Raw genomic sequence first — 26,418 nt, forward strand, 5'->3', positions numbered from 1 at the left:
ATACATATATAATTTGTAAAACCACTTCAAATGACTTCTACTGAGCGTATTTTACAAAGGTTCCACCGCATATAGCTATATTTTACGTTTTAAGACTCGCGCTGAATATTCAGGAAGTCTTGTTTTTGAGTTGGTGACGATTCCTGACGTCACGTCACGGAGGGAACGCCCCTGACCGAGAAAGCGACACACAATCCATTTTGGGTACTTTGTTTGGTCTGAAAACTTCATTTCATTTATGCATTCCTCTTCAGAACTATTTGAATCATATTCATAACTGGATGAGTAACAAGAAAACATCTTCTCCGAATCTGAAGCCATTGTTTTGATTCTCGAGCAAGGCAAAGACGTCTTGGCGTGACGTCACAAACAAGGGGGCGGGACCTTCTGAAACTGAAATTTTTTTTGGGTGTCTTTCATTTGACTAAAAATATCAGCCTGCGTGTTTTGGGTATTTTAGATGCTATAAAACATTTTTCTGATGTGATTTTGGAAACAAAAAAAATGGTGTCGGTTGTCCTTTAAGCATTGCGTGTAATATTTGTTTTGTTTTGAATGATGGGTCCATGTATTTTTTTTTACGTACCAACACATTATTTGTACTTATACGGTGAAGGATAAGGATACAAGTTTGTGTAATTGATGTATTTGTAATAATGATGATACAACTTTTGTAAATGAGTGCGCAAAGGTAAAAAGAATCTGTGAGTATTGTCCAGTTGACTAATTATTTTGGCTGATTTTTGAGGGGCCATAATCGTTTGATTTAATCAGCCGGCCGATTATTCGGTCGGGCCCTAATATATATGGAGTAAGTATGGAATAGTTAACTCATTCACTGCCATCCCCGACTTTATTCGTGAATTGAAAATATGACGTGGAGCACCATTCCCAAATTTATTTGGGTTTTTGTTTTTCTTGCAGGAGGTGCTGATAAAGCGCTGGTCAGACCTCTGGCAATATTTTTTTTCCCTTCCACAAGGTGGCAGAATTTGCCTTTTGAACACCCGCCCCCACTTGTACCTCATATTACTCCAGACCCATATAACTTAGGAATTAACTATTTTTTTGCTGATGAAAGAAGAGAGTCTAAGGTTTCTAACGCTGTATTGAATGTTTATGTAGTCCTAAAACTCAATATTCTGTGGGTCCTGGAATTCAAGTGACAATGACAAAGACCATGGCACTGGAGGGGAAACATTTTTGCACGTATGGCAGTGAATGAGTTAATGTTCGGGAAAGGTGGTGGTGGGGCGGTATGCCAGAAGGCATTGGCATTTGTTTTCCTTCAAGAACAATATAAAAGGATGAAGCTGGGAAGCAAGGGAAGTCATCAAAATCAATAAAAAAAAAAAACGATTAATATGGAAAATGGAGACATCAACACAGATCATCATCAGAACACGATGGGAATTCGAGGCACTTCACTGTGTGTGGGACCATTTTCTTTCAGTAGATGGCTAGGTGACACAAGAGGAACCAGGTGGTGCATCCGATCCTCCACACCACATGACAACAGAGGGACTTACTTTGAAATGAGAAGGTGGGAGTCTGCCTTGACTCAGACATCTGTGAGGAACGGCTTTTAGAGCTCAACATACCGCTCACTAAGCTGCCCAGACGAAGGGCTGCAAGAGGTTTCATGGGGGAGGTGGGCGAGTGGGTGGACAGGGTGTGATGGTGTTTGTGTGGGCAAAAAGAATGATGCAGGAAGAAAAAAATATATTCTTGGCAAAACATAAGGACAGACAAAAAGTAGCAGCTTCAAATCCGACACGGTTGCATCAGTGATGCACATAAAACTTCACGAATAAAAAGAATATAATGTGGAAAACAAGCTGCGTTGCACCATCACGTAGGCTGGCGAAGGAAAATAAAAGAAAGGAAAAAAGCAGTGGGAAAAGATGGTTGCTGACCGCAATAACCATAAAAACATATTCTTGGCAAAACATAAAAGGTAATGGCACGTATGCAAAAAAAAGACCACTAATGAAAAGAATCTAATGCTAAGTGAAAAACAAGGTGTGTTGCAGCGTCATGTTAGATGGTTAAAGGAAATAAAGGAAAGCACCCAGTGGAAAAACGCCGCGTGAATAGCGCTGCCGCTGACTGGCTGCCATAACCGCGCAGCGTAGGTGGGATGTGTGAACCAGTGACGACTTGTCCTACCTTTGACGTCCTCATCTTCGATTGTGGTGTTGGCACTCTCAATGGACTCCTTTACAAAAACAATTTGCATTCATTAACAATCACAGTGGGCAGTCGGGGACATCCAAGAGTATGAAATGTCAATTTGTGAGAAGAGTCAACAATACAGACGCTCCCCACCTTACGAATGAGATACGTTCCAAGTGGTCGTTCGTAAGGTGAATTTGTTCGTAAGTTGCTTCTATGCTATACAGTATTTTGTATGGAATGTATGTTTAAGTCAAACACTGAACGGGGAAGTAAAAAACATATCATTGGGTTTTCAAGAATCCATTACTGAAGCTGCTAGCACGTAATTACTGAATTACATGCCAGCAGCCATTACTTTTTGTTATGCATCCAGGAACGTCAACTGGGAAGAGGGATTTCCTCCCCGCCCACACACTCTGCGCAACCAATCGTAAGTGAGCCCGGTGGATCGGGGCCTGAACTCGTTGGCAACACTTCAGCATAGCCGGTGTCCGTCGCGTAACCATTCAGCCAATGTGTCTGTGTGCGTGCGTGTGCGTGAAGCACAGTACGCAGCCAATCGCAAACGAGCTTAGCCAGAAAAAGGCGCGCAATACAAAATCTAACTAACAGCATCTCTGTCTGAACATTTTTCAACATACTGTAAAATGTTCGGATGTACAGTTATTCGTAACTTGAATGTTTATAAGTCGGGGAACGTCTGTAAAGGTACTGTTCCATTTTGCACTTGACAAGACATATTTTGTTTGCCTGATAGCATAAATGTGTCGCTTTTTTTGTAAAAATGTTCTTTTTTACTGTTGAGATGTTCAAGTCAATCACAATCCTCTGCAAACCTTGAATCAAGGCAACCAGAAGCTTTTTGTTTTTCTTATTTTACAAAAACGGGATTTTTGTCTGGCTCTTTTTTAGGCAATGAATGAATGTTTTTGAAAAGAAAGAAAAATATCATACACGTTACCTTGTTTCCATCAACAGGATTGTGGATCACGGTCGTCTGTGGTTCCTAAAAAGAGGATGTGAGAACACACATGATCTAATTACCACACTCATCATCATCGTCATCACCATCCTCATCATCATCATCATCATCATCATCCTCATCATCATCCTCATCATCTCACCGCAGAAATGCCTTTTAGCTATCCAAAACATGAGCTCAACAGAGTATATATACATGTAGTTGGATGTAGTGTGCATTATGTTGTATTTTCAACCATTTATGTATTGTTATAGAAGAAGTAGTAGTAGTATTCATAGTATAGTATTTTAGCAGTAGATTAGAAAGGTTAGCGGATGTCTTCTCTCTATCTATTCTATCCATCTATATAATCAAATGTCTTTTGTAGAATCCCTCCCACTGGCCAACTCTGACCTCCTAATCACTCATCCAGATTACACTAGATGATAACATCCTTGTACGCATGCACGTAGAAAAGAACTGAGAGTAAGAAAGTGACGTGTATGTTGCACCCCCCACACCCCTCCAGTGTTCAGCATATTGGAAGATAGCAAATAGGAGCACAGAGTCTTTTGATGTCATGCAGAGCAGCGGTCATGTGACATCTGCATGCTCGAACAATCACAGCCACAGACACAGAAGCAAACCATTGGGGAAAGCAAGCCGAGGCAAAGAGTCGTCATCCTCACGCGCCAACCGCAAAGCAGCATTCCAGAACATGCTTTCTTGTCATGAATCGCAGGCAAACACCGATGAAGAGGGTATTGACAAACAAACGCCGAATTAAGACATGCATGTGTCGGTTGCATATGAATGAAGAGGGCGGGAGAGGCATTTTCTCAGACAATAGTGCTTTTGAGGTAGAGGCCGCCACTGATGACAGATTTCAAAACCACACCAATCAAAGCTAATTCGAGAGGAGTCGATTGAATTTCTGAACTAGCAACATGTATGCTTTTCAAATGTTGCACAGCTGATAACGCTCTGCAGTTCATTCAGGGAATAGCCCAAACATGACCAACACATTAAATGACCCCGGCGAGTCAAACGGCCGCGGCATTAGGTACAAATGGAAATTTAAATGAGGTCCGATACAAGAACTGGATCCAAAGTCACTCGAGCGCATTTACAGAAATAACCATTGTCGATGTTCAGACATTTCCTTTTCCAACTTTACATACTGACTGTGTCACAATGCAGCACTGTAGGATGTAGATCAATCATACGAAAATGGATTATTAAGGCCAACTCTGAGGTGACAAGTATCAAGTTGGATAAACAAACCAATAAATAAATGAACACACAAACAAACAAAGAAAAAAAGAATAAATAAATAAATAAATAAAAAATAAATAAATAAATGTATTTTTCAGGTAACTGTAAGATGGCAAGAATCAAGTTGGATAAATAATAAACAAATAAATAAACGGAAAAATAAATACATGAACAAAAATAAATAAATGAATAGACACATAAATAGACAGACAGAGAGGAGAGACGAGAGACATAGATAGATAGATAGATAGATAGATAGATAGATAGATAGATAGATAGATAGATAGATAGATAGATAGATAGATAGATAGATAGATAGATAGATAGATAGATAGATAGATAGATAGATAGATAGATAGATAGATAGATAGATAGATAGATAGATAATGTATTATTAAGGCCAACTGTAAGATGAGAGGAAGCAAGTTGGAGAAATAAATGAACAAATAAACAGATAAGTAGATAAAAATAAATAAATAAATAAATAAATAAATAAATAAATAACAGATTTTTGTAATGTACTTGTCGCAATTAAGCATTTTACATTTTGATTTATAAATGCACAATATAAAATATAAAATGCATAAATACTTCAGACAATTTCCCAGTAGCAATGACACCTCTCAATCAGTCTTTTTACACTCTATTTTAGAAAGAGTTGATGTATCGGGACTCATTGACACGTGAATGCGCGCCGAATGGAGAGGCATTAAAGCGTGTTATCAAGTGAAATGATCTCAAGAACGTCTGAGTGCCAAAACAAAAAAGAAAAGTTGATGTGAGATAAAGGTGAACCTATACCTCATCCACACTGGGGAATGAGAAGGTTGAGGGAGGAGTGTAGGTGACACTTGGTTGGTCGTGGAATGCACACATTTGTGGATGAAGGTGTAGGTGTGGGTGAGTGTGTATACCAGTGCAGGGGCAGGGCCAGTGTCTTTAGGACTGGTCGCTGTGTTTGCTTTGTTGTTTACCTGCAAGGGGGCAGTTTAGAGGGAATGTGACACTCATACACACGCACACAAACACAAACGTGCACTCTCGCATTTTTGGATACAACCACAGTCACTGCTCTAATTTATTAATCCCACCTCCAGCGTGTTTCATAAAATCTATTTGGTCAAACATTGAAACTGGGACAAATCCTGGAATTTCAACTGGCCGCTGGAACCGCTACAGATCTCATGAGATCCCAGCAATCTCCCGTGACTTCAATTTATCCTGCGAGACTTCAGCACAGTGATCATTAAAAGAATTAACTCTGAAAAAGCATTGCTCTCTGTCTGCGGCTATATGTAAGGGGGCCGACAATATAGCAAGGTGTATGCCTTTAATTGAAAGATGTCACCCTATACTGTTCCACTGTACTTTAAACAAATCGACTTGTGAGTCACTAGACGAGAAAATTCATAAACAAAAATGCTGATTTTTGACTAATCGGTATCATCAGTTAAGTAGATAAGAAGAGTGAAAAAGATGAATCATCTTTGACTCATTCACTGCCATTCACAAATTTATTCAGCAATTGAAAATATGACGTAGAGCGGCATTCCCGAATTTGTTCGGGTTTTGTTTTTTCATGTTTAGTTGCAGATAAAGCGCTGGCCATGGCCTCTGGCAATGGTTTTTTCATTTCCATAAGGGGGCAGCATTTCCATGTTTTCCATGTTAGTGCTTCGTTCCAGCTTCGGCTGTTGTTAAAGCGCTATATAAACCAATACAGTATGTAGCGTATTTGTCTGAGTCTTCTTTTTTTCCTTTCGGCTTTTCCCGTCAAGGTGTCCTCCATTTTTAGAGGTTTGATCCGCATGTTTGTTTTGGCCAAGCTTTTACGTCGGATGCCCTTCCTGACACAACCCTCTGTATTTATCCGGGCTTGGGACCGGCACAAGAAGACTTGTGTCCTTTTGTGGCTACAGAACAAGCAACTCGCTCAGTTAAAAGGCTCTAATATTTAGTCAGCTATATAGATAGACCTAAACAGTTAGTTTCCTTTATTTTTCAAATCCCCTTTGTAATGTTCCATACAGTGATACATTGCCTTACAAACTTAATTGGTTCCCAGACAGAGTGTGTAAGGCGAAAAGTGTGTATCCCAAAAATTAATTTCCCATAGGAAACCATTAAAATGAGGATAATCAATTCCCAGGTCCCCATAAAACAAATTTCTACTTTCAAATTTTTTAAGCCTTAAAACTACACAAAATATACATTATTTTAACTATGATAACGTATTTGTCCAAGTATAATGCGCAACATTTTTGACCTAAAAAAAGTACTCAAAGTCTGGGTGCGCGTTATAAACGAGGCCTGGGAAAAAAATTTGCACATGTATTTAATGCTTTATCCCTTGCAAGAGGGGGTAGCATTTCAATGGCTTTGATTCTCGGAAAGACCCGGATCACGCACATTCCTCTTTTTTTATTGTTGATTACCATTTCTTTAGCTACGCTTCATTTCCTTTCCTCGCCTCGCCCACACTGAAACGTGAGTTAAGCATTGCTGTTTTGCACAATTACCAATATCCAGGGTTTCCATTCAGTGTTTACATAGTCATTCAGTGTTTACATTGTCAATAAATGATTTTTATCACAATGCTTGGTCTGATCTGAGAAAAAGCTAAACAAAATTTTATACAGATTTTTAATTGAAAATTGGGGGTGCTCGTTATACACGTGTGCGCGTTATACTCAAATAAATACAGTATGTATTGCATTCTAATTTGGACAGGTGCCCCCATTTCAAGCTCATATAACTCCAGACGGATATAATTTAGCAATTAACTATTTTCTGATGAAAGAAGAGAGTCTAAGGTTTTTAACGCTGTATTGAATGTTTATGTAGTCCTAAAACTAAATATTCTGTGTGTCCTGGAAATCAAGTGACAATGACAAAAACCCTGGTACTGGGGTGTACACATTTTTGAACATGTCTGGAATGTTTATATTTATTATTCCCTAAAAATGTCGTTAAGGCATCCCTTTTGGTGAAATCGTTTTTTTTTTTTTCTTCCTACTGTGTGAGAATCCGTTTCATTTTGCTGCAATGGGATGAGGTCACATGGATAATGAATTAGCTCCCATTTTAATGGACATTGCCGTGTAATAATCTTGTCAGATAGAATACGACCGGGAGAAGAAAAGAAAAGGATGATCCTATAAGAAATGTACCTAAGTGGTCTCCGTCACCACTGAGAGATCAAGCAAATAAATAACCACCGCCCGCCGCCTAGCGTGACTTTCCCTGAATGATGATGTCGCTAAGTGCACAATGCATAATAATTGCCTTTTATGCTCCTCAAGACACCAAACGTTCCATCAAACTTATGCATGAACCAAAGCTCCACTTTGCATATGAGTCACTCACCTTAACGCCGTCTGACTTTTTGTTCAGCAAACTCTTGGCTGCTGTGGACCAAAGGACAGAAAACAAGCTTCAGCACTAAAAGTGAGACAATGATAATCTAGAGTGTCACGATTCGCTAACATGCAGCAAGCATCTCAGTACATTGGGTTTGGATACAAAATCAACTGTGAATTCTCAAATCCAAAGCACAGCTTCTGAAGCATTTCGACAAGGTTAGTTTTCTTCCAGGTATTATAACTCACATGGATGTCGAGTGGATTGGGTGTACAGCATTTAGCAAGTGATGATTTCCAAGACTCCCACAGGAGTGGTAAATTGGTGCTTTGCACTCACATTAGCATGCTCTTATCCTCAAGAGGGACATTTGTCATAGCTTAAAGAGCATCTTAAAACTGCATGCTATATCCGGCTAAAGATTTTCCTTTAATCATGTAGAGTAGTAGCATTTTTTGCAAGCGTGCAGTGCCAATCAATTGTTTTGCCTCCATGCATAAGGGATTATCTTTTGGAGCTATGAAAAAAGTAACGTAACAAATTAATGATTAGGCACATTCCTGCTTCCCCAAAAAAATCTTACCTCAAATTGAAACCACAATCCAAACAAAAGGAATGAAATTAGAAAAAAAGGAAGAAAATGATGAATAAAAAGTGGACACAAATGTTCACGACACTTTACGGTTGAATTGAGAGCGAATGCATGCAAGAAAAAGACTGAGTGAAAAAAGTGAAATGTCATGAAAACGAGAAACGCATTGCAGAACACATACAGTCCAGCTCAGGGTGAGATAACAAAGAAAAATGTAGGCAATCTCAGTTTCATTATAACCTTTGTACATTCAGTAAATATATAAACAAAGGTCAAAGCCTTCCAAATTAGGTTTGGGAATTGTTGATTCAAAGGCCTAAACCACCTTTTCCGTAAAATAATACTGCATCGAAAATAAAAATTATATATATATATATATATATATATATATATATATATATACGTATATATACATATCATCGTAGCAAAAGTATAATCGATAACAAACAACGTCTGCACTCTAAGAAAGAGAGTGACGAAAACTAGTCCGCCAGCCACCATAATCTCCTTCTGCTCAATCGTAATGTCTTCTTAGGCTTAGCCTGTGGTGGGGTCTTTTTCATTCCCATAATCGCAAAAGTACTCCACTCGATAACAAACCACGTCTGCACTCAAGGAAAGGAGGTGACGAAAACTAGTCCGCCAGCCACCGTGGCACTGTTCGACCGTCTGGTTTGATGTTCATCCAACGAAAATTAGTCCGGCAGCCACCGTGGCGCTGTGTGGTTTGGTTTGTCGGACGAAAACTAGTTCGTCTGCCAAGATCATATTATCGCGAATTTAATGTTCGTAAGGTGAAAGGTTTGTGAGCTAAAGCGTTCGTAATCTGAGGTTTCACTGTATCAATGTTTGAAGGACAAATTTTGAAAATCACTCATTTAGACCATTTAAGTACAGTATGTTATCACCGAGATGTTAGTCATCCCACTTTCTATCTAGGCCTTGAATATCTCAGTGATAGAGACATACCTGAGAAGTTTCTTGTGACCAGCAAAGTGGTCAGTATGGCCCCCTGCAGTGACAGGAAGGGAAAGAAATGACAGGCAACGATAACGATAGGAAGGGAGAAGGAAGGAAGAGTGAGTAGATGTTTACAGCAAGAAAAAGCAGTCTGGCACTTCCAGGGTTCCCAGAAAGTGAGTCATTATTTTTATGTTGTGTTAGCGGTGTCTTGACGGTCAAAGAAATAGAGATTGAAGTCAAAGATTGCTACAGGAGTCGCAGGAATATAAAGACTCCATCTTGCCAGACGCCTCACCTTGAGTTTCCTCCTGGCGTTGAATTTTTTCAGGCACTCCACAGTCTCCTGCCTGTGCATCATGGAAGCTACGGTGGATCGTTGCTACGGGAAGAAGAAAATGTAAGAATTGTGGGACAGAGCAAAAAATGAATTAGTTCCAGCTATGTCTGTGGTTATGTAACACATACACAGATCCAGGGATGTTTGAGGGCCTCTGAGGCAGTGATGCGTTTACTAGGATTGATGGTGAGCATCTTGTTGATCAGATCTTTGGCCTCGGGAGTTACGGTGTCCCACTCGGGGGATGGGAACTGTCAGACAATATAAAAGACATAAACATGGCCTGCACTTGTAAAGATAATTATGTCAAAAGCAGTCAAGATATTAGAAAGAAAACTGCTTAAACCATGAATTGCATCATGAATAAAAGTGACTGATGAGCTTGTGTGTTTTGGATAAGACTTTGCAAAACCAAAACACTTTGGGAGAAAGTGTTTTTGGGACTGATGAGAACAAGATTAACCTCTACAAAAATGACATAAAGGACAAATTAGCAAGAAAGAAAAGATTTGATGATGAACCATGCACACAAGCTCATCTGAGATTTCAGAACCTGGGCTTGCATGGCTCCTTCTGGGGCGGATTTGATCATCTTTATTGATGATTTAATTCATGGAAGTAGGACCAGAATGAGTAACATTTTGTCTGGCAATTTAAAGAACAAAAACCTTCTAAACGCATCACTCAACAAGGGAATGGCTTAAAATACACTGCTAACAAAGCTAGGGACTTTATCAGAGGGCAAAAGTGGAAGATCTTCCACTCCCCAAAAAAAGAATCAAGAACCGGGCCTTAACCCAATACAGCGTGTATTTCACCCCCTGAAGAAAACTCCGTGTGTGTGAGTGCTTGCATGCATGTGATTGTACTCACATCATAGGCCCCAGCCTTGATTTGTTGATAAAGGCGGTGCTGGTCTTCATCCCAGAATGGAGGGTAACCCACCAACAGAATGTATAAAATCACTCCTAGGGTGGTGATTTGAGCAGGAAGAGCAAATGTACTTAAGTCTGACTGCCCGTCGACATTAGAAAGACAGTAGAAAAAAACAGAATTCTGGAAACGTGTGTTTGCTTATCATCTTCATAGTGGACAATTGAAATTAACTGAATTTATATAAACAGCAGTTCATTTACCGCAGGCCCACATATCCACTGGCTTCCCATATGGATCTTTCCTCAAAACTTCAGGAGACAAGTACCCCGGGGTACCAGCAAATCCTGGAGAAGTGAAATTAAGTGATGGAAGAGTGATCTACTGATACAGTGACAAACAAACAAATGGGTCAGTTAGGAAATACTCACCAAACCAAGCCTGCTGGTCCCCCTGCACCTCGATAGCCAGCCCAAAGTCAGCTAACTTGACAGCCGCTCCCTTCAGCTTGCTGGCCAAGAGAAGGTTCTCAGGCTGCAGGGGGGCGGAGTCAAACAGGTTAGAGGTGAAAGGTCACACACCCTTGCAACAAAAAGCCCCAAGACACGGATCTAAAACCTGGTCAGTCTAACCAAATCCTAAAATAAAGTATTTGGGATGAAATAACTTGGGTGACTCCCTTGTTGCCATTTATGCTGCTTTATGAATTGACTGGTCAAAAGGGAACGATCACATCAGCATTTTAACAAGAATATAATGAATATAAAACAAAGCTCTTTACCCAGGCTGTTAACTTATCCTGTGACAGTAAAGTGTCCTTGAGAGTTTTGAAAGGCGCTTATAAATGAAATGGATGGTGTTATTATTAATATTATTATACTATTTACATGCCGCAAATGTACATCCATGTGCGAATCATAAGCTGAACTGAACTTTGCCGCTTGGCCGAAACACAGCAGCAGGTCATTTTCAAACTGAGGCCATTTTAGACAGCACCGTGTCATGAATTATACATTTTCTAACATTTCCAGAATCATCTTGTGAAAGTGACGGGATAGACATGGGCCTCAGTAGCACAATTGGAGAAGACTACATAATATGCCCGAATTTAAAAAAAACAAAAAAAAAAAAAGTTTGAAATGTTCAAGTGTAAACTGGCAGATGATGACAGCCGTTAACCATTATTCCGTTTCCTGTCGCGCATGTTCAGAACTCACAAGAACATATTCACAAGTGCTTTCTGGCTCCCTCTTTCCGTCACATACAACCACACCGCGGAACGTTGGAATATTCATGATCAAGGAAAATCATTCAAATCACAGCATGGTTTTTACATAATTATGCAAATTGGGGACCTGATTTGTGATTGCGCCTGTTCCTGTCACTCCGGCGCTACAATTTAGACACCAGCCTTGAAAAAGAAATGCAATAAAGCTTGTGATCCTCTTCAACTATCCAGAGCAGCTGATTATTCTTATTATTTATCTTGACATGTATGTCTTGAGGCAAGGGTGGTGAATCAAGAAACAGTTTCTAACTGTAAAGGGCTGAATTGTTGCTGATTGATAAGTCTTCTAAATTAACTGTTTTTACTTTTCAGATTGGAACTACAACTATATTAATTTTTAAAAATGTTAAATTAGAATATTCCATTATTTAATTGTGGCAAGGTCGCCAACATTCTCCGTCCAGTTACTCCTGCTTCCATACACATTCAAAAAAAAATAAGGCATGTTCAGCAAAATGCATACGATACCTTGTTCATATTTGTAAATGTGAGTGTTGTGTGTGTGTGTGGCTCTCACTGAATAACATTTCTAAATATTTTGTTTTTATTGCTCTCTTCGTCAAAAAGGTTCGCGACCCCTTTATTAGGTTATACGCATAATCTAATAAAAAGAATACAAATTGGATTTGAGTTGCCTTATTTGCCTGCAAATAACCATCAGTTCAAAGCAGTGCTACGCCAGTGAACATAAACAACTGAAATCAATAAACATAATATAAAAATGAATATCTCTCTGATCATCCCATTGAAGACAGAGTGTCGCTATCTTTTTAAGTCACCATTTGTCACGCTGCATTCGTGCACAATCTCAATCGATTGTGCAGGTGTACATTAGCAGAAGAAGTTGTACCCCCGTTCCTGTGGTTCCGCCCATAATGTCTCTTTGAATCTCTAGATGTCTGTTACAGAAGGTTGGAGACTGTAACCAAGGACAACAATAGGGGACGGTGACACACAAACCTTCAAATCCCTGTGGACGATCCCATTAACATGGCAGTGATGGACACTCTCCAGAATCTGTTGGATGCAGTGGCTGAGGGCAGAGGAAGAGCAGGAATAAGAATACATGCAGCCATGTTATATAATAATACAGTATGTAAGCACACAAAGGGGGCAGGAGAGGAAACAAGCCCATCGCAATTCATCACGTCCTCTTCATCAGACAGACATTTCTATGTGATGTCGACAAACCAAAGCTACGGCACAAGAGCTGCGCTCTCCCGTGTTTTCGTCCTCCCACCGTCTCCAGAGAAATCGCTGTAGCGGTGAGGTAGGCAGTGTATGATTAATACCGTAGGCTATATGTCGTTAATCACCTTTATAAATAGCTCTCTGAGATGCCTCCGAGGAGAGGCAGCTGCATCACACGTATGAGACGACCATACGAGAAACACAGCGATATACAGACGGACCCGCGCCGCAGTTGTTTCCTGCGGGACTCGCACGGAGGCCCGAGACGAATGTGCCAGTTACCTGGCATCAGCCTCACTGTAGTACTCGCGAGCCACGATGTCCTCAAAGAGCTCCCCTCCCGTCACGCTGTTGGACACGAGACAACATTTTGAAGGACAACCGACACCATCACTTTCTTGATTCCTAACTGACATCAGAAAAACGTTTTATAGCATCTAAAATACCCAAAACACGCAGTATGATATTTTTATTCAAATGCAAAACACCAATGAAAATGACTTAAAGTGTCCAAAATCTGCAAAAAATTGAGCTGCGAATTGGGCATTTTCAGAAAGTCCCGCCCCCAGTTCGTGACGTCACGCCAAGACGTCTGGAGAATCAAAACAATGGATTCAGATTCTGAGAATATGCTTTCTTGTTACACATCCAGTTATGAATATGATTCAAATAGTTCTGAAGAGGAAAGCATACATGTTTGCAATCGATTAAAGAATTTATTCCGTGCGATTTTGAGGCAACATTGGAGGGAAATGTCTCACCCAAAAAGAGGCAGAAAATGGCGACCTCTTGTAGGCATGACAGTGTATTGCATTTCCACAGGCTGATAAATTCCTTATATGGAGCTTGGCCGCCCTCATCTGGCGCAACACGAGGTTTTCAGACCAAACAAGCATTGACGTGATGGAAGGACTGCTACAATGTGTCCTTTTTTTCGGTCAGGGGTGTTCCTTCAGTGACGTCACATACGGACTCGTCACCAACTCAAAAACAAGACTTCCGGAATATTCAGCACGAGTCTTAAAACGTAAAATATAGCTATATGCGGTGGAATCTTTGTAAAATACGCTCAGTAGAAGTCATTTGAAGACATTTTACAAATTATGGACACAACAAGAAAGACCGGAGACGTCGGTTGTCCTTTAAGCGTGTCGCTATTCAACACAAAGACTCATAAACCGCATCTATCAAATACATGCTGCTCCATTTCATATGAGGTGTTGAACATGGCCGAGTGTGCAACATCTTCTGATGTTAAGATTTTCAATTATTTCATGTTGTCATGGGATTCAAAAGATGTGTATACAAAAAAAGAGAAACCCTCTAAAAATAACACCATCATTTTATGGTAAAAGACTTGTTTACATGTGACGAATGAGCGACTTACAGATCAAACACCAAATAGTGGAAGCCCTCCTCCGATATGCTGTCATGGAGGCGCACTGTAAAAATGAAGACAATAAAGAAGTGTAAATCAAAGATAGGAAAGTATTTTGTCTTTTAAATGTATTATGTCGCTTTTACGTCAAGGCTCTTCTGCCTTTTCTGAATATATATGAAAACAATGCTCGGAAATTGGGGGTTATGTCATATTATTGCAATTTTTAAAAAAATTCAAAAGTCCAACATGGCGCCCGATGAGGCAGCCGTCAGCAAGTGCTCTCATGAGCCTTGTTTTTTTTTTTTGTGTTTTATTTTGTCACTGTGTGCTGTCACGGCTTGGAATTGAAGCGGATTTATGTGGGACAGGATCTGTGAGACAATCTCTTTTCGTCAATGGATGCTACAGCTGCGTGTTTGCTTTCAACATTTAGCTTGTAGCAGACGTGCACATTTCACCACGATGTCCCTGATCCACTGGTGAAAATGAAGCTTTGATCCTCACCTCGTTCATCTCGAACTGCTTCATACAACAAAGAGGTTGCAGAAAGTGTTTAAGATTGAATGACTGTGTCTATTGTAGTGTGTCACGTTATTTGTTATTTTGTTTTTGTTGTTGTTTGACTTCAAGATGGCACTGCGAGAGTGGCTGCCTTTACAGCAGCTCCTGTATTTTGTTTTTCTATTTCCTTTCCTTTACTCTTCCTTGCATAACTTTGCTGCTGTGAAATGTAAATTTCTCCACTGCGAGACTAATAAAGGCTAATTCAATCCAATAAAAAAACACGATTGGATGAATACATTAATTGTAAATAGCTTCAATGTGGTTATGCAGTTATGTGAATTGCCTTGCAAATTCTTAGCTGATATAAATTCCTGGGAAAATGAATCATGATAATACACATGGGATGTCACGGTTATATATTTTGGCTGTGGAGAATGTGACAAATTCTAATTAAAATGGTTTCAAGATTATCAACATATTGCTGCAATTGTTGCCGCACTTAAATCCAGTCTTGTCATCTGTATATATATCCTGTAACGAATTAATCAGCCCGTTTCCACAGGCTGATTAATTCCTTACATGGAGCTTTGTCGCCCTCCTCTGCCTCTTTTTTGGTGCTATACAAAGTTTTCAGACCAGCCAAGTACAGCCAAATGCATTGACGTGATGGAAGGACTGCTACAATGTGTTCTTTTTTCGGTCAGGGGCATTCCTTCAGTGACGTAGGGTGAGGACTCGTCACCAACTCAAAAACAAGAGTTCCGGAATATTCAGTGCGAGTCTTAAAACGTAAAATATAGCTATATGCGGTGGAATCTTTGTAAAATACGCTCAGTAGAAGCCATTTTACAAATTATAGACACAATTTGTCCGGAGACGTCGGTTGTCCTTTAAAGGACATAAATTACTATAAGATACACAAAATTTGCCTATGCAGTAATCAAGTTCACTTTTGATAGATTGTCATAAAGTCGCTGATTTAAGAATATTTTTCACTGCATACCTTCGTGGTGTGCCTAATGTCTGTGATTAAATATAGGATGTATCGAATGTGAAAAGGGGAAAAGGAAATGGGTTCACGGAGGCTTCAGTGTGAGGCTTCCGTGTCTGAGAATGACTCATCAGAGAGCTTGCGTACATAAATCATCATTAGGTACCACATACGCACACAAACACATGATTTTTTTTCCCCACTCCTCGCACGTTTGCTGTTCAGAATAACCACAAGTGGGAATCACCACAACCTCTTTGTGCACGTTGTCTTTTGAGAGGCAGCAATCACGGCTCACCAATATTGGGATGCTTCAGTAAACGGCAGATCCTTGCCTCTCTCTCCAGCTTTTGATGATCTGAAAGAGAAACGCAAGTGACACAAACACAGAAAACAGAGTTATTTTTAGTACAGTGATTGGCTTTCTGAATCATCTGGCGTGGCGTCGGCTTTATTGTTGTCAGCGTGTGTGTGTGTGTCACTATGTTGTGCTGTGCATGCGCGTGGAAGGCTTGTGCAGCTCTTCCCTTATCAGAACCGAAGTGTTGGACATAATAATGTGACCTGACATGTTCTTGGGAAAGGGCATTAAACAGACAGCCCCGCAGTGTGCGTGTTATTGTCACAACTCAAAGTGAGTTGCATGTTGCTGTTTGCCCTCCGTTGAACAACAAGCTCTTTAATTGATCCATGTTTGCCAGCTCTTTGTATTGGTGTATTTATTATTAGGTGTTATTATCAAGGGCAGGCTCACCTGTAGGGAAAACCAGTTGCCTGGGGTCTCGAGATTGTTTTAGGATGTGTTCCAAAAGCTTAAAAACACATCAAAATGTTTTATGCATCACGATTCTTTTATGTGCCTCCTCCTCTGCAAAGGGAAGCAGTGATGCTACCCAGATACTGTGACATTGTTATCACAACAGAAGATTCAGTGTGGCAATTAAGAATAACAAAAAACTTTTAGTTCAGGACCATATAAAGGCCATACAGCGACATGGACTTACCAACCAGACAAAAAAAGTGCCATTTTTAACTCATTCACTGCCAGGGTTTTTTTCATCACTCGAATTCCAGGACCCACAGAATATTGATTTTTAGGATTACATCAACCTTAAACGCAGCATAAGAAACCACTGACTCTCTTCTTTCATCTTCCATCCCGTCAATGTATTTTGCTGTACTTGTTTGTTCTGAAAACCTCGTGTTGCACAAAAAAAGCCGCCAGAAGAGGGCGACCAAGCACCATGGAAGGAATTTATCAGCCTGTGGAAACGGGCTCACAGGAGCTTGGACGCCATTTTCTGCCTCTTTTTGGGTGAAACATTTCCCCCCAATGTTGCCTCAAAATGGCACGGAATAAATTCTTTAATCGATTGCAAACATGTATGCATTCCTCTTTGGAACTATTTGAATCATATTGATAACCGATGTGTAACAAGAAAGCATATTCTCCGAATCTGAAGCCATTGTTTTGATTAACTAGCAATGCAAGACGTCTTGGCGTGACGTCACAAACTGGGGGCGGGACTTTCAGAAAATGTCCAATTCGCAGCTCAATTTTTTGCAGATTTTGGACACTAAGTCATTTTTATTGGTGTTTTGCATTTGAATCAAAATATCATACTGCGTGTTTTGGGTATTTTAGATGCTATAAAAGGTTTTTCTGATGTCAGTTAGGAAACAAAAAAGTGACATCGGTTGTCCTTTAATGCAACACCAAATCTGCTGATTCCCATTTGGAACAAACGATTGGAAGGTGCTATGGTTAAAAATTAGTGATGAAGTACGGTGTTGAGGCGACCCACTTCACAGTTTTGCCTTGGGACACAGCGAGCGAGAGAAAAAGGGAGGGAGTCGGAAAAAGAGCAGAGGGTTCTAGTTTCTTTCTTTTTTTCAAAATAAAATAGGACACCTATTTTTTACTCCCACCCTTTTCTCCTTCCTCCGCTCTTCTTTTCTTTTTTTTTTAATGAGTTCAACTCAGAATAACAGCTGACTTCTTGGCATCATTAGTCTTTGTTTATGTACTGCATCTTCCCAGAGCAGCATGCAGAATTGAGAATGCAGCGTATTTACAGTAAAGCGTCAGGATGAAATATAAGAAAGCAAAAAAAAAAAAAAAAAAAAAAAAAAACAGGAGAAATGCTGAGAATAGTGTGGTTGAGACAACAACATCATAACACAGATGCATTCCTCCCTGACCCCTGGACGAGAAGGTGGATCGGTGCCAGCTGCTTTGTTAATTTTCATTTCATTATCCTTCCGATCATTTCTGTACGAACGACATATTCCTCTAATTAGAGAAGCTGTCACTGTTTGACGCAAGCTATGTGCCCTACAAATGTGTTTTTATTGCTGCCTTTTATTTCATTTCAAATTGCGACATTTGAGCATGTGCTGGCTTGCATGAAAGAAAATTGGAGAGGACAGCATGATTACTTACAGTTCATGTGGCCTGCTTGATGCCATATTGTTCTTGAGAACATTGCGAACGCAATGTTGTTTGGGATGTAGCATCAAGCCCAAAGATAAATGCGGCCAGGCCAGGCTGCAGGGGTGTCGCTGCAGGCGACAAGGGACGCTCAGTCATCACATCAGTGGGTGATTAGTGGAACCCTTTAAGCAAGGTCACTTTCATCTCAGCCTTTCACTGTAACTTAACGACACTCTATCCCTTTTGTATTGTATTGTACTCGTTCATTTTCTCTTGCGCTTGACTCCTCATTAACATCTTGGGTGAGCTAGAGCCTACCCTGACTTTGGGCACATGCTGTACTTGTTGCCAGTCGAGCAGATGGAATAAATCAATAGTAAATTCAACCGTACTAAACAAATTCTGATCAATGCAGCAATTATATGTTCAAGTGTATTTGCTACTATACTTTGAATCATAATAATAGCGCTGATGCTCATGCTAAAACAACATAAGAGATTTCCTGGCTGGTATACAAACATAGGCAGTGGTCTATGCAGTACATATTCTAAATTAGTGTACCAGCATGCTTTCTTCTTATTTGTTTATTAATGTATTTGTTGCTGTTGTTTTTCAATTTAATTTCAGTGTTAATCATTACCAATTTGATTATACGATTATAGGACGATTATCACACACTGAAACTTCCTTAATCCTTTTGTTCATTATCTCCCTTCAATTTTTCTCTTTCCTTTCAATCTTCCACATAGGTAGTCCACCCTGCAGCCTGCTGGGCATCTGTTGTCTAGCAACTCCACAACCAATCAGAGCTGGCAGGCATCCCCTCTCCTCCCTCTGCAGTGGAACCAGCCTTGCATGCAAATGGCCGGACGGTGAGAGTTTGCTCAAAACTATCAAACTCCACACAAGCGAAGACAGAGGAACCCAAAACAAAAGCCTTCTATGATATAAAACACAACCATCATTGAAGAACAAATGCTTACACGATGCAGTGCAGAGCAAAAAGAGTAGTTATAACTGTGTGGACCATACCAAAAAGTCTGCATAATTTGAGAATTTCCAAAATGAGATTAGACCGCAGCGATTTTTATTGCAATAATTTGCCAATAAAATAAATGAAATATAACACTTGTCATCTTTGAGGTAGACTGTATGTGGGGAATTGAATAACCTGTGCATTCGCCAAACAGCAGCTCCTCTAAAGTGTTAAAGATCCATATACAGCCACAACAGCCTGTCACCTCCTCCACATGTTGGTCACACTCCGCTATGGGAAGGATTCCATTCTTCAAGCAGCATTTGTCACAGGTCAGCCAACATGGTTGTTTTGGTCACCCTTGCACAAACAGCACGCCCAAGCAGATACCGCAAGTGTTCATTGGGGTTAAGGTCAGGACTGCTGGCAGGCCTTTCCACTCTCTCCACTTCCAAACTTTGGAGGTCACACTCTGATAAATCCTGCGCTGTTCAGGCCTGTGTTGTTATCTTGGAAAATAGAGTCTGGTACTAGACTGTGGAGGCACTGCATCGCCACCGATTGCAGGGTCTCATCTCAATATTTATCTGCGCTGAGACTGTCCTGGTTAAACTGGGTCATTAACCTAAACTACCTTATCAAATTGTCAAATACAACTTTATTCGTATATCTGCAATGACACTGCCGCAGTGTGACAAGTTTGTGTGTATGTGTGGGGGGTCATTTGCTATTGCGAGGTTTTACAGTACTTTGACTTCCTGTGAAGCCTTTGTGACCATATTTAACGTGAGTAGGTATTATCTGACATGACGTGTCAGCAAGAGAAAAAACAGAGAGAGACAGAAGCACAAAGTGAAACATAGAAAACACTTGGCACAGAATCACAAACAACCTCAAAAAATACATTCAAAATCTGAGTGGGAGGGGGGCTTTTCAATCACTAATTATTAGCTTTCACTTTCATCCAACAATCCTCAAGATTACATAGATGCTGAGGCAAGCTTTTAGGGTTCGGATAGTCATCATTAACAAGACTTGGCTCGTCTACGGAAATTTTAATTAACAAGAAAAAGGAGATGAAAATTAATATTGCATTTCTTAGCATTGATTACAGCTCTCAAAGTTCAAGCACTATTCACAGCAAAAGTGCTCTCATGAGCCTTTTTTTTGCAACTCCACAACAATGTAAATTAGATCTCTAGTAGACAGTATGAATTTAACACAACTAATTTCATATTCAGTTTAAAACTTGACATGACGACACCCAACCCCCAAACCCCCTCCCAATAGCAACACACATCAGGAACTGCTTTCATTTAAAGGACAACCGACGTCTCCGGACAAGTTGTGTCAATGATTTGTAAAATGGCTTCAAATGACTTCTACTGAGCGTATTTTACAAAGATTCCACCGCATGTAGCTATATTTTACGTTTTAAGACTCGTGCTGAATATTCCGGAACTCTTGTTTTTGAGTTGGTGACGAGTCCGTACGTGATGTCACTAAAGGAACGCCCCTGACCGAAAAAAAAGGACACTTGTAGCAGTCCTTCCATCACGTCAATGCTTGTTTGGTCTGAAAACCTCGCGTTGCGCCAGAAGAGGGCGTCCAAGCTCCATATAAGGAATTTATCAGCCTGTGGAAACGCAATACACTGTCATGTCTACAAGAGGTCGCCATTTTCTTCTGCCTCTTTTTGGGTGAGACATTTACCCCCAATGTTGCCTCAAAATGGCACAGAATAAATTCTATAATCAATTGCAAACATTTATGCTTTCCTCTTCAGAACTATTTGAATCATATTCATAACTGGATGTGTAACAAGAAAGCATATTTTCCGAATCTGAAGCCATTGTTTTGATTCTCCAGCAATGCAAGACGTCTTGGCGTGACGTCACGAACTGGGGGCAGGACTTTCTGAAAATGCCCAATTCGCAGCTCAATTTTTTGCAGATTTTGGACACTTTAAGTCATTTTATTGGAAAACAGGCAGGACGGTGGCCCTCGAGGACCGACTTTGGACACCCCTGCTTTGTTTTTATTGGTTTTGCATTTGAATAAAAATATTATACTGCGTGTTTTGTGTATTTTAGATGCTATAAAAAGTTTTTCTGATGTCAGTTAGAAAACAAAAAAGTGATGTCGGTTGTCCTTTAATTTAATTAAGTGTTTAACTGAAAACGCTGTTGTGTGGTAACTGCGACATCCTCTGCCTGCCAGTGGCTAAATAGTCTTCCTCCATATGATTGCATCCTAGCCCCACAGAAGCCAGCGGTTCTAATGAAACCCTGAGGGACAATGAAAAGCTGTCACTCTCCTCTAGTTCCCAATAGAGGAAGAATTATGAGACTGATTGCTCCCTTTGCTTTCTCTATGAAGGAGAAACCAAATGTGGCTGGTGTCAGAGATAAAACTGTCCCCAGAGTAGCATTGGGAGCCTCGTAATGGACTGAGCATATGCATCATATACACACACAGCCACACACGAGAGCATACCTGTCAATTTACACGGCTCCATGCTCTTACAAACTGTCGTATTTTCCCTTACAAAATACATAATAATCATACACCATATTTTTTTTCCAAACGTGTTTATTTATGTAGTTTAACATGTTATATTGTACATGCGTTTCGTTATATCATTATGTACATATTCTTAACAAATGATGAAATTACAAGTGTTAATTACTACAGTGTTCTCTATTGTATGCTATTGTATGATCAATATGTTTTCCAGACTTCTACGTTTTTGGCGTGGCTATCTGCATCAAAATGCGTCTTTAAATCATAGAAACCGGAGGCAGCTACTTTCACGTCTTTTTTGCAAGCAACATAATACGAATACAGTAAAGTCTCGTTATATCGATATTCAAGGGAGTCCGAAAAAATATCGATATAACCGGGACTATCGATATATCCGACCCTGTTTGCATGTAATTTTCTCCGTGCGTGCATAGAAATAGTATCGATATAACCGTGACTATCGATATATCCGATATCGATATAACGAGACTTTACTGTATTCCACACCTTTCTTCGAAGCTTGTATCAATCCCTCGTATCGTCCTGACTTTCGCTGTGTTCACGTGTGATTGGAATGATGCAATGGGAAATCTCCAGGCGACAGACGCATGCGCACAGTAGCATCAAACCGCTCGCTTCGTTTGCAACGAATACCGAGATAGAGGCTACCGAGGCGAACTTGTTTGATTGATTTGCCGTTTCGTGATAGTCGGTTGGTACCGGATGGTACCCATAATTGACAAATTAGCATTTTTCCGTACATATTTTCTTGTACGTCGTACACGTCTTAAAATGCATAATAAACGTACTTTGTATGGCCAGATGAATGGTAAATGCGATGCAAAATTATCAGCGAGACTGACAGATGACAAATGCTGCAAATTAAGAACTCTATAATTCTAGCACAAGTGCCATCAACAAAGGGATAACAAACTCAATGCTCAAACAGTCACCAAAAGGTTCACCTTTCAAGTCAAATGGCATTTCATGCAAGTGCTGTCTCTCGACCACAACCACAAAGTGAACACTTTATTCCTCTCTGAGAGCACCCATCAAAACTGACATTTGAGTATCTGGCTCACATCGGGTTGTGCAGGTGCGCCCGTGTTTTGGCTCATGTAAATTCTCTTCTCAAGCTGATTCTGACAGGGTAATTGACCATCCGTCTGTCATAGCTTTCTGCGAGATCCACTTTGAGCAAAGTGACGATGAGGCTATTTGCCATATCGTCATATCAATGTCATCGGTCTATTAATACTTGTTCACGCTGGACTGTTGTGAATGCCGTGACTCCGAAACACTCAGCAAGGGACCGGACTGAAGATTTTACAAACTGAGAATCACATGACACAGGGAAAACAAAAAGGTAGAGAAGGATGTGTTTGTATAGGGCAAAGATCTAACATAATCAAAGCAAAGATCACGAGGTGGATGAGGACTGACCATTAGTTTCAAAGCATATGGTTTGCTCATGGGTCTATAAATCTTTACGCTACCTCCCTTTCTCTGAATTATGTTGGTCCATTTGAGTTTTAATCCCGGCATTTATTTTCTAAAACAAGAAGAGTTTTGATATGCGACAGTTTCAAGGCTCCTCCTCCAGATGTGAGGTGTGATTTACTGTACGTCTGAGCCACGGCAGTAAATAGCAATGGTCAAACTAATAAATCACATGCTTTAGAATGTACAGGGTCCACTGTCATTTTTATTGCCTTATATTTGTAAGTTCATTTCACCCAATCAGTGTTTTGTGTCCATTTATGTCATTTGAGCTCTTGTACTTGTATTTACATCGTTTTATTGTACTCTACTGCATGTCCACTCCTTTGTTAAGCGCTATGTTCAGTTATGGTTTTCATATGCCATTGTAAATGACATCATTTGCTCTAATGCTGCCTGGACTTCAGGAGATATCAATCCTTCAAACGCCAACATGAATTAAGGGTTGCCCCTTTTACACGGCTACCCACCCAAAGTTGTAGACATTGCTTAAAAGAGCCATCTGCAAAAATGCAACGTCAGTTACTTCAGTTTGGAATCCAATCCCAAGGTTGCACACTTGAAATCCATCTTGCCAGACAAGTAAACATTGAATGAAACAAATCAAATCAACCTGGCTTATTTCGAAAGATGAAATCAATGTGTGGAGGAGGGGGTGCGTGCGTGCATGTGTGTGTGTGTGTGTGTGTGTGTGTGTGTGTGTGTGTGTGTGTGTGTGTGTGTGTGTGTGTGTGTGTGTGTGTGTGTGCGTGCGTGTGTGTGTCTGTGTGTGTCTGTGTGTGTCTGTTTGTGTGTGTGCAAACAGGGAGAGAGAGAGAGGGAGAGAGAGAAAGACAGAGAGAGCAGAAAAATCAACATATATTTTTAGCTTCTAGTACCCGATGAGTCATTTAAGCCCCTGATCTTTCCTGACTTTCTCTCCCCCGCCCATCCTTCTGTCTCTCCTCTTCGTTCATTTTTTTTCAAAGGCACAGTCGCACTGGCAGATTGACGAAAAGAGCGGAGAGGAAGAAGACGCACCAGCGCCGTTCTTTACGTGACGTTTACTGTATTAAGGCTGTGGTATACAGGTTATTTCTGTTACCATAACACCTCAACATCATTCAAATAAAATCTGATTGGTTGAGCAGAGAATGCATCCCCTCTGAGTGTGAGATATTTTTATAACAATTCTAATGGTGGCTATTGTATTGCTGCCATGTCAAGTATCTCTCTTTGAAATTGCTGCCTTGTCATTATCAGTGTCTCCCATAATGCTTTGCAACAATTACACATTAGTAGGGCAAATGTTAAACATCCTTATTGCCAGGACGAACAGCTGAGATAAACTGAGAGGGCTTGCATAGCCAGGAAGTGAAGTCAGCGCATAGACACTCAAACTAGAAGGCTCATATGCATATAAACAAACACATAAACACAGATGAGGAACTGCAAATGCACACGGGGCGAGCCCCGAGCTGCCCGTCACGTGCAAACACAAAGTGACAAAAGCTGGCAGACAGTGTCGCAGTGACACTGATGCATGCATAAGAGGGGGAGCACGGAAATGCTATGAGGAATATGGCTTGTGCGCGCTCGCACACACAGACACACATACACACGCAGGCGCACGCACGCGCGCACACACACACACACACACACACACACACACACACACACACACACACACACACACACTCACGTTGAATGTCATCATCCTCACTTTCTCTCCTTGTGCTTCCTAGCTTTTGCTTTCTTTCCTTTTCCTGCTTCCTATCATGCATTGACAAATATTCTGCTGTCTGTTATTGGAATGCTAAATACAGACGCTCCCCAATTTACGAACAAGATACGCTATATTTTGTATATTTTGGGTTAGGGTTAGGGTTAGGGTTAGGGGTTAGGGTTAGGGTTAGGGTTAGGGTTAGGTGTAGGTGTAGGGTTGTATTTTGTAGGCTTTGGTTCGGTGAGTCGGTCTCAGGGGTTCGGTGGATCCTCCGCCACAGAGGTCCACCCCTCAGTCTCGACTGCAGTTAGTAGGCACAGTCATCAGAAGAGGGTTCGGTGAATGAGCATATGAAACTGGTGGGGTTTGGTGGCTCCAACAAGATTAAGAACCACTGCACCAAGGTAATGGGTCAGAGTAGATGGGGGGTGGGGAGCCCTGATCCTGTCAGAGGGGAGGGAATCGGCAATGCAACCCAAGGGCTTATCGCGGAAAGAGGGTAAGACCATATCTGACACGCCAGCATGTCAGCTATGTACACACAAATGGAGGGAAATATACAGAGCTATCATGCGTGTGCGTGCGTGTGTGTGTGTGTGTGCGGATAAGCCAAATGCATATAGGCTGAGGTATCCTTTTGCAGTTATTTTTAAATCTTTCCCAGCATGCATGTGGAGGATCACTGATCCTACTGCATAGGTGTCTATTACCAACGGCACACTCCGGGATCACACGAGCGAGCGAAAGAGCAAATTGTTGTGGAAAGAAAGAGGCGGAGTCAAGCGAGGAGGTTTGAAACAGTGTGACAAGGGGATGAAGACAGGAATAGATGGTGACATATTAGTCTTGGAAGAAATATATGCAAATTGCAGGCAGAAGCCAGGAACCATATCAAAGGAACAAGAGCACAATTTCAGCATGAAAATTGAGGAATGTGCGCGATCGGGATCGGACATGCTGCTGTTTGCTGTTTGGATGAATGTATCAATTGGGGATCTTGGATACACATTTTTTTCAGACCAATAGCAGTGCGAGTAGTTACACTGAGTATTCAACGATACCAAACGATACCTCTCGGACTACTGATAAACATGCATGGCAGGTTCCTTGAACACTCATGTTTGTCCATAGGTGTGTGTGTGTGAGCGTGAATGGTTGTTCATCGATGTGTGCACTGCGATTGGCTGACAACCAGTTCAGGGAGTCCCCCGTTGACTGCCCGAAGGCAGCTGGGATTGGCTGCAGCATGCCTGCGACTCTCGTGAGGATAAGCCGATTTGAAAACGGATGGATGGATGTTTGAAATTGCGCTGCTGAAAATGTTGCCAAAAAAATTCAGCTAGCCCCAAAACAAGTTTCCCATCAATGTGTTGTGTGCAGCATATG

The 26,418-nt window shown here is 40.8% G+C and overlaps 1 protein-coding gene across 1 annotated transcript in view; it reads right to left on the reverse strand.

Annotated features, from left to right (window-relative positions):
• Positions 1-26,418, reverse strand: part of LOC148892803 (calcium/calmodulin-dependent protein kinase type II delta 2 chain-like) — a 37,048-nt gene that overhangs the window by 4,113 nt on the left and 6,517 nt on the right. Inside the window, 15 exon segments of the mRNA XM_089005643.1 lie at positions 1,530-1,628; positions 2,170-2,218; positions 3,140-3,184; positions 5,329-5,388; positions 7,781-7,821; positions 9,336-9,378; positions 9,625-9,708; positions 9,795-9,917; positions 10,540-10,634; positions 10,803-10,886; positions 10,971-11,073; positions 12,788-12,860; positions 13,301-13,366; positions 14,406-14,460; positions 16,193-16,252. Coding sequence (XP_088861769.1) covers positions 1,530-1,628; positions 2,170-2,218; positions 3,140-3,184; positions 5,329-5,388; positions 7,781-7,821; positions 9,336-9,378; positions 9,625-9,708; positions 9,795-9,917; positions 10,540-10,634; positions 10,803-10,886; positions 10,971-11,073; positions 12,788-12,860; positions 13,301-13,366; positions 14,406-14,460; positions 16,193-16,252 — 1,080 coding nt within the window.

Source organism: Hippocampus bargibanti, linkage group LG10, assembly GCF_051943395.1.
Source record: "Hippocampus bargibanti isolate YZ-2025 linkage group LG10, ASM5194339v1, whole genome shotgun sequence".
Taxonomy (NCBI): domain Eukaryota; kingdom Metazoa; phylum Chordata; class Actinopteri; order Syngnathiformes; family Syngnathidae; genus Hippocampus; species Hippocampus bargibanti.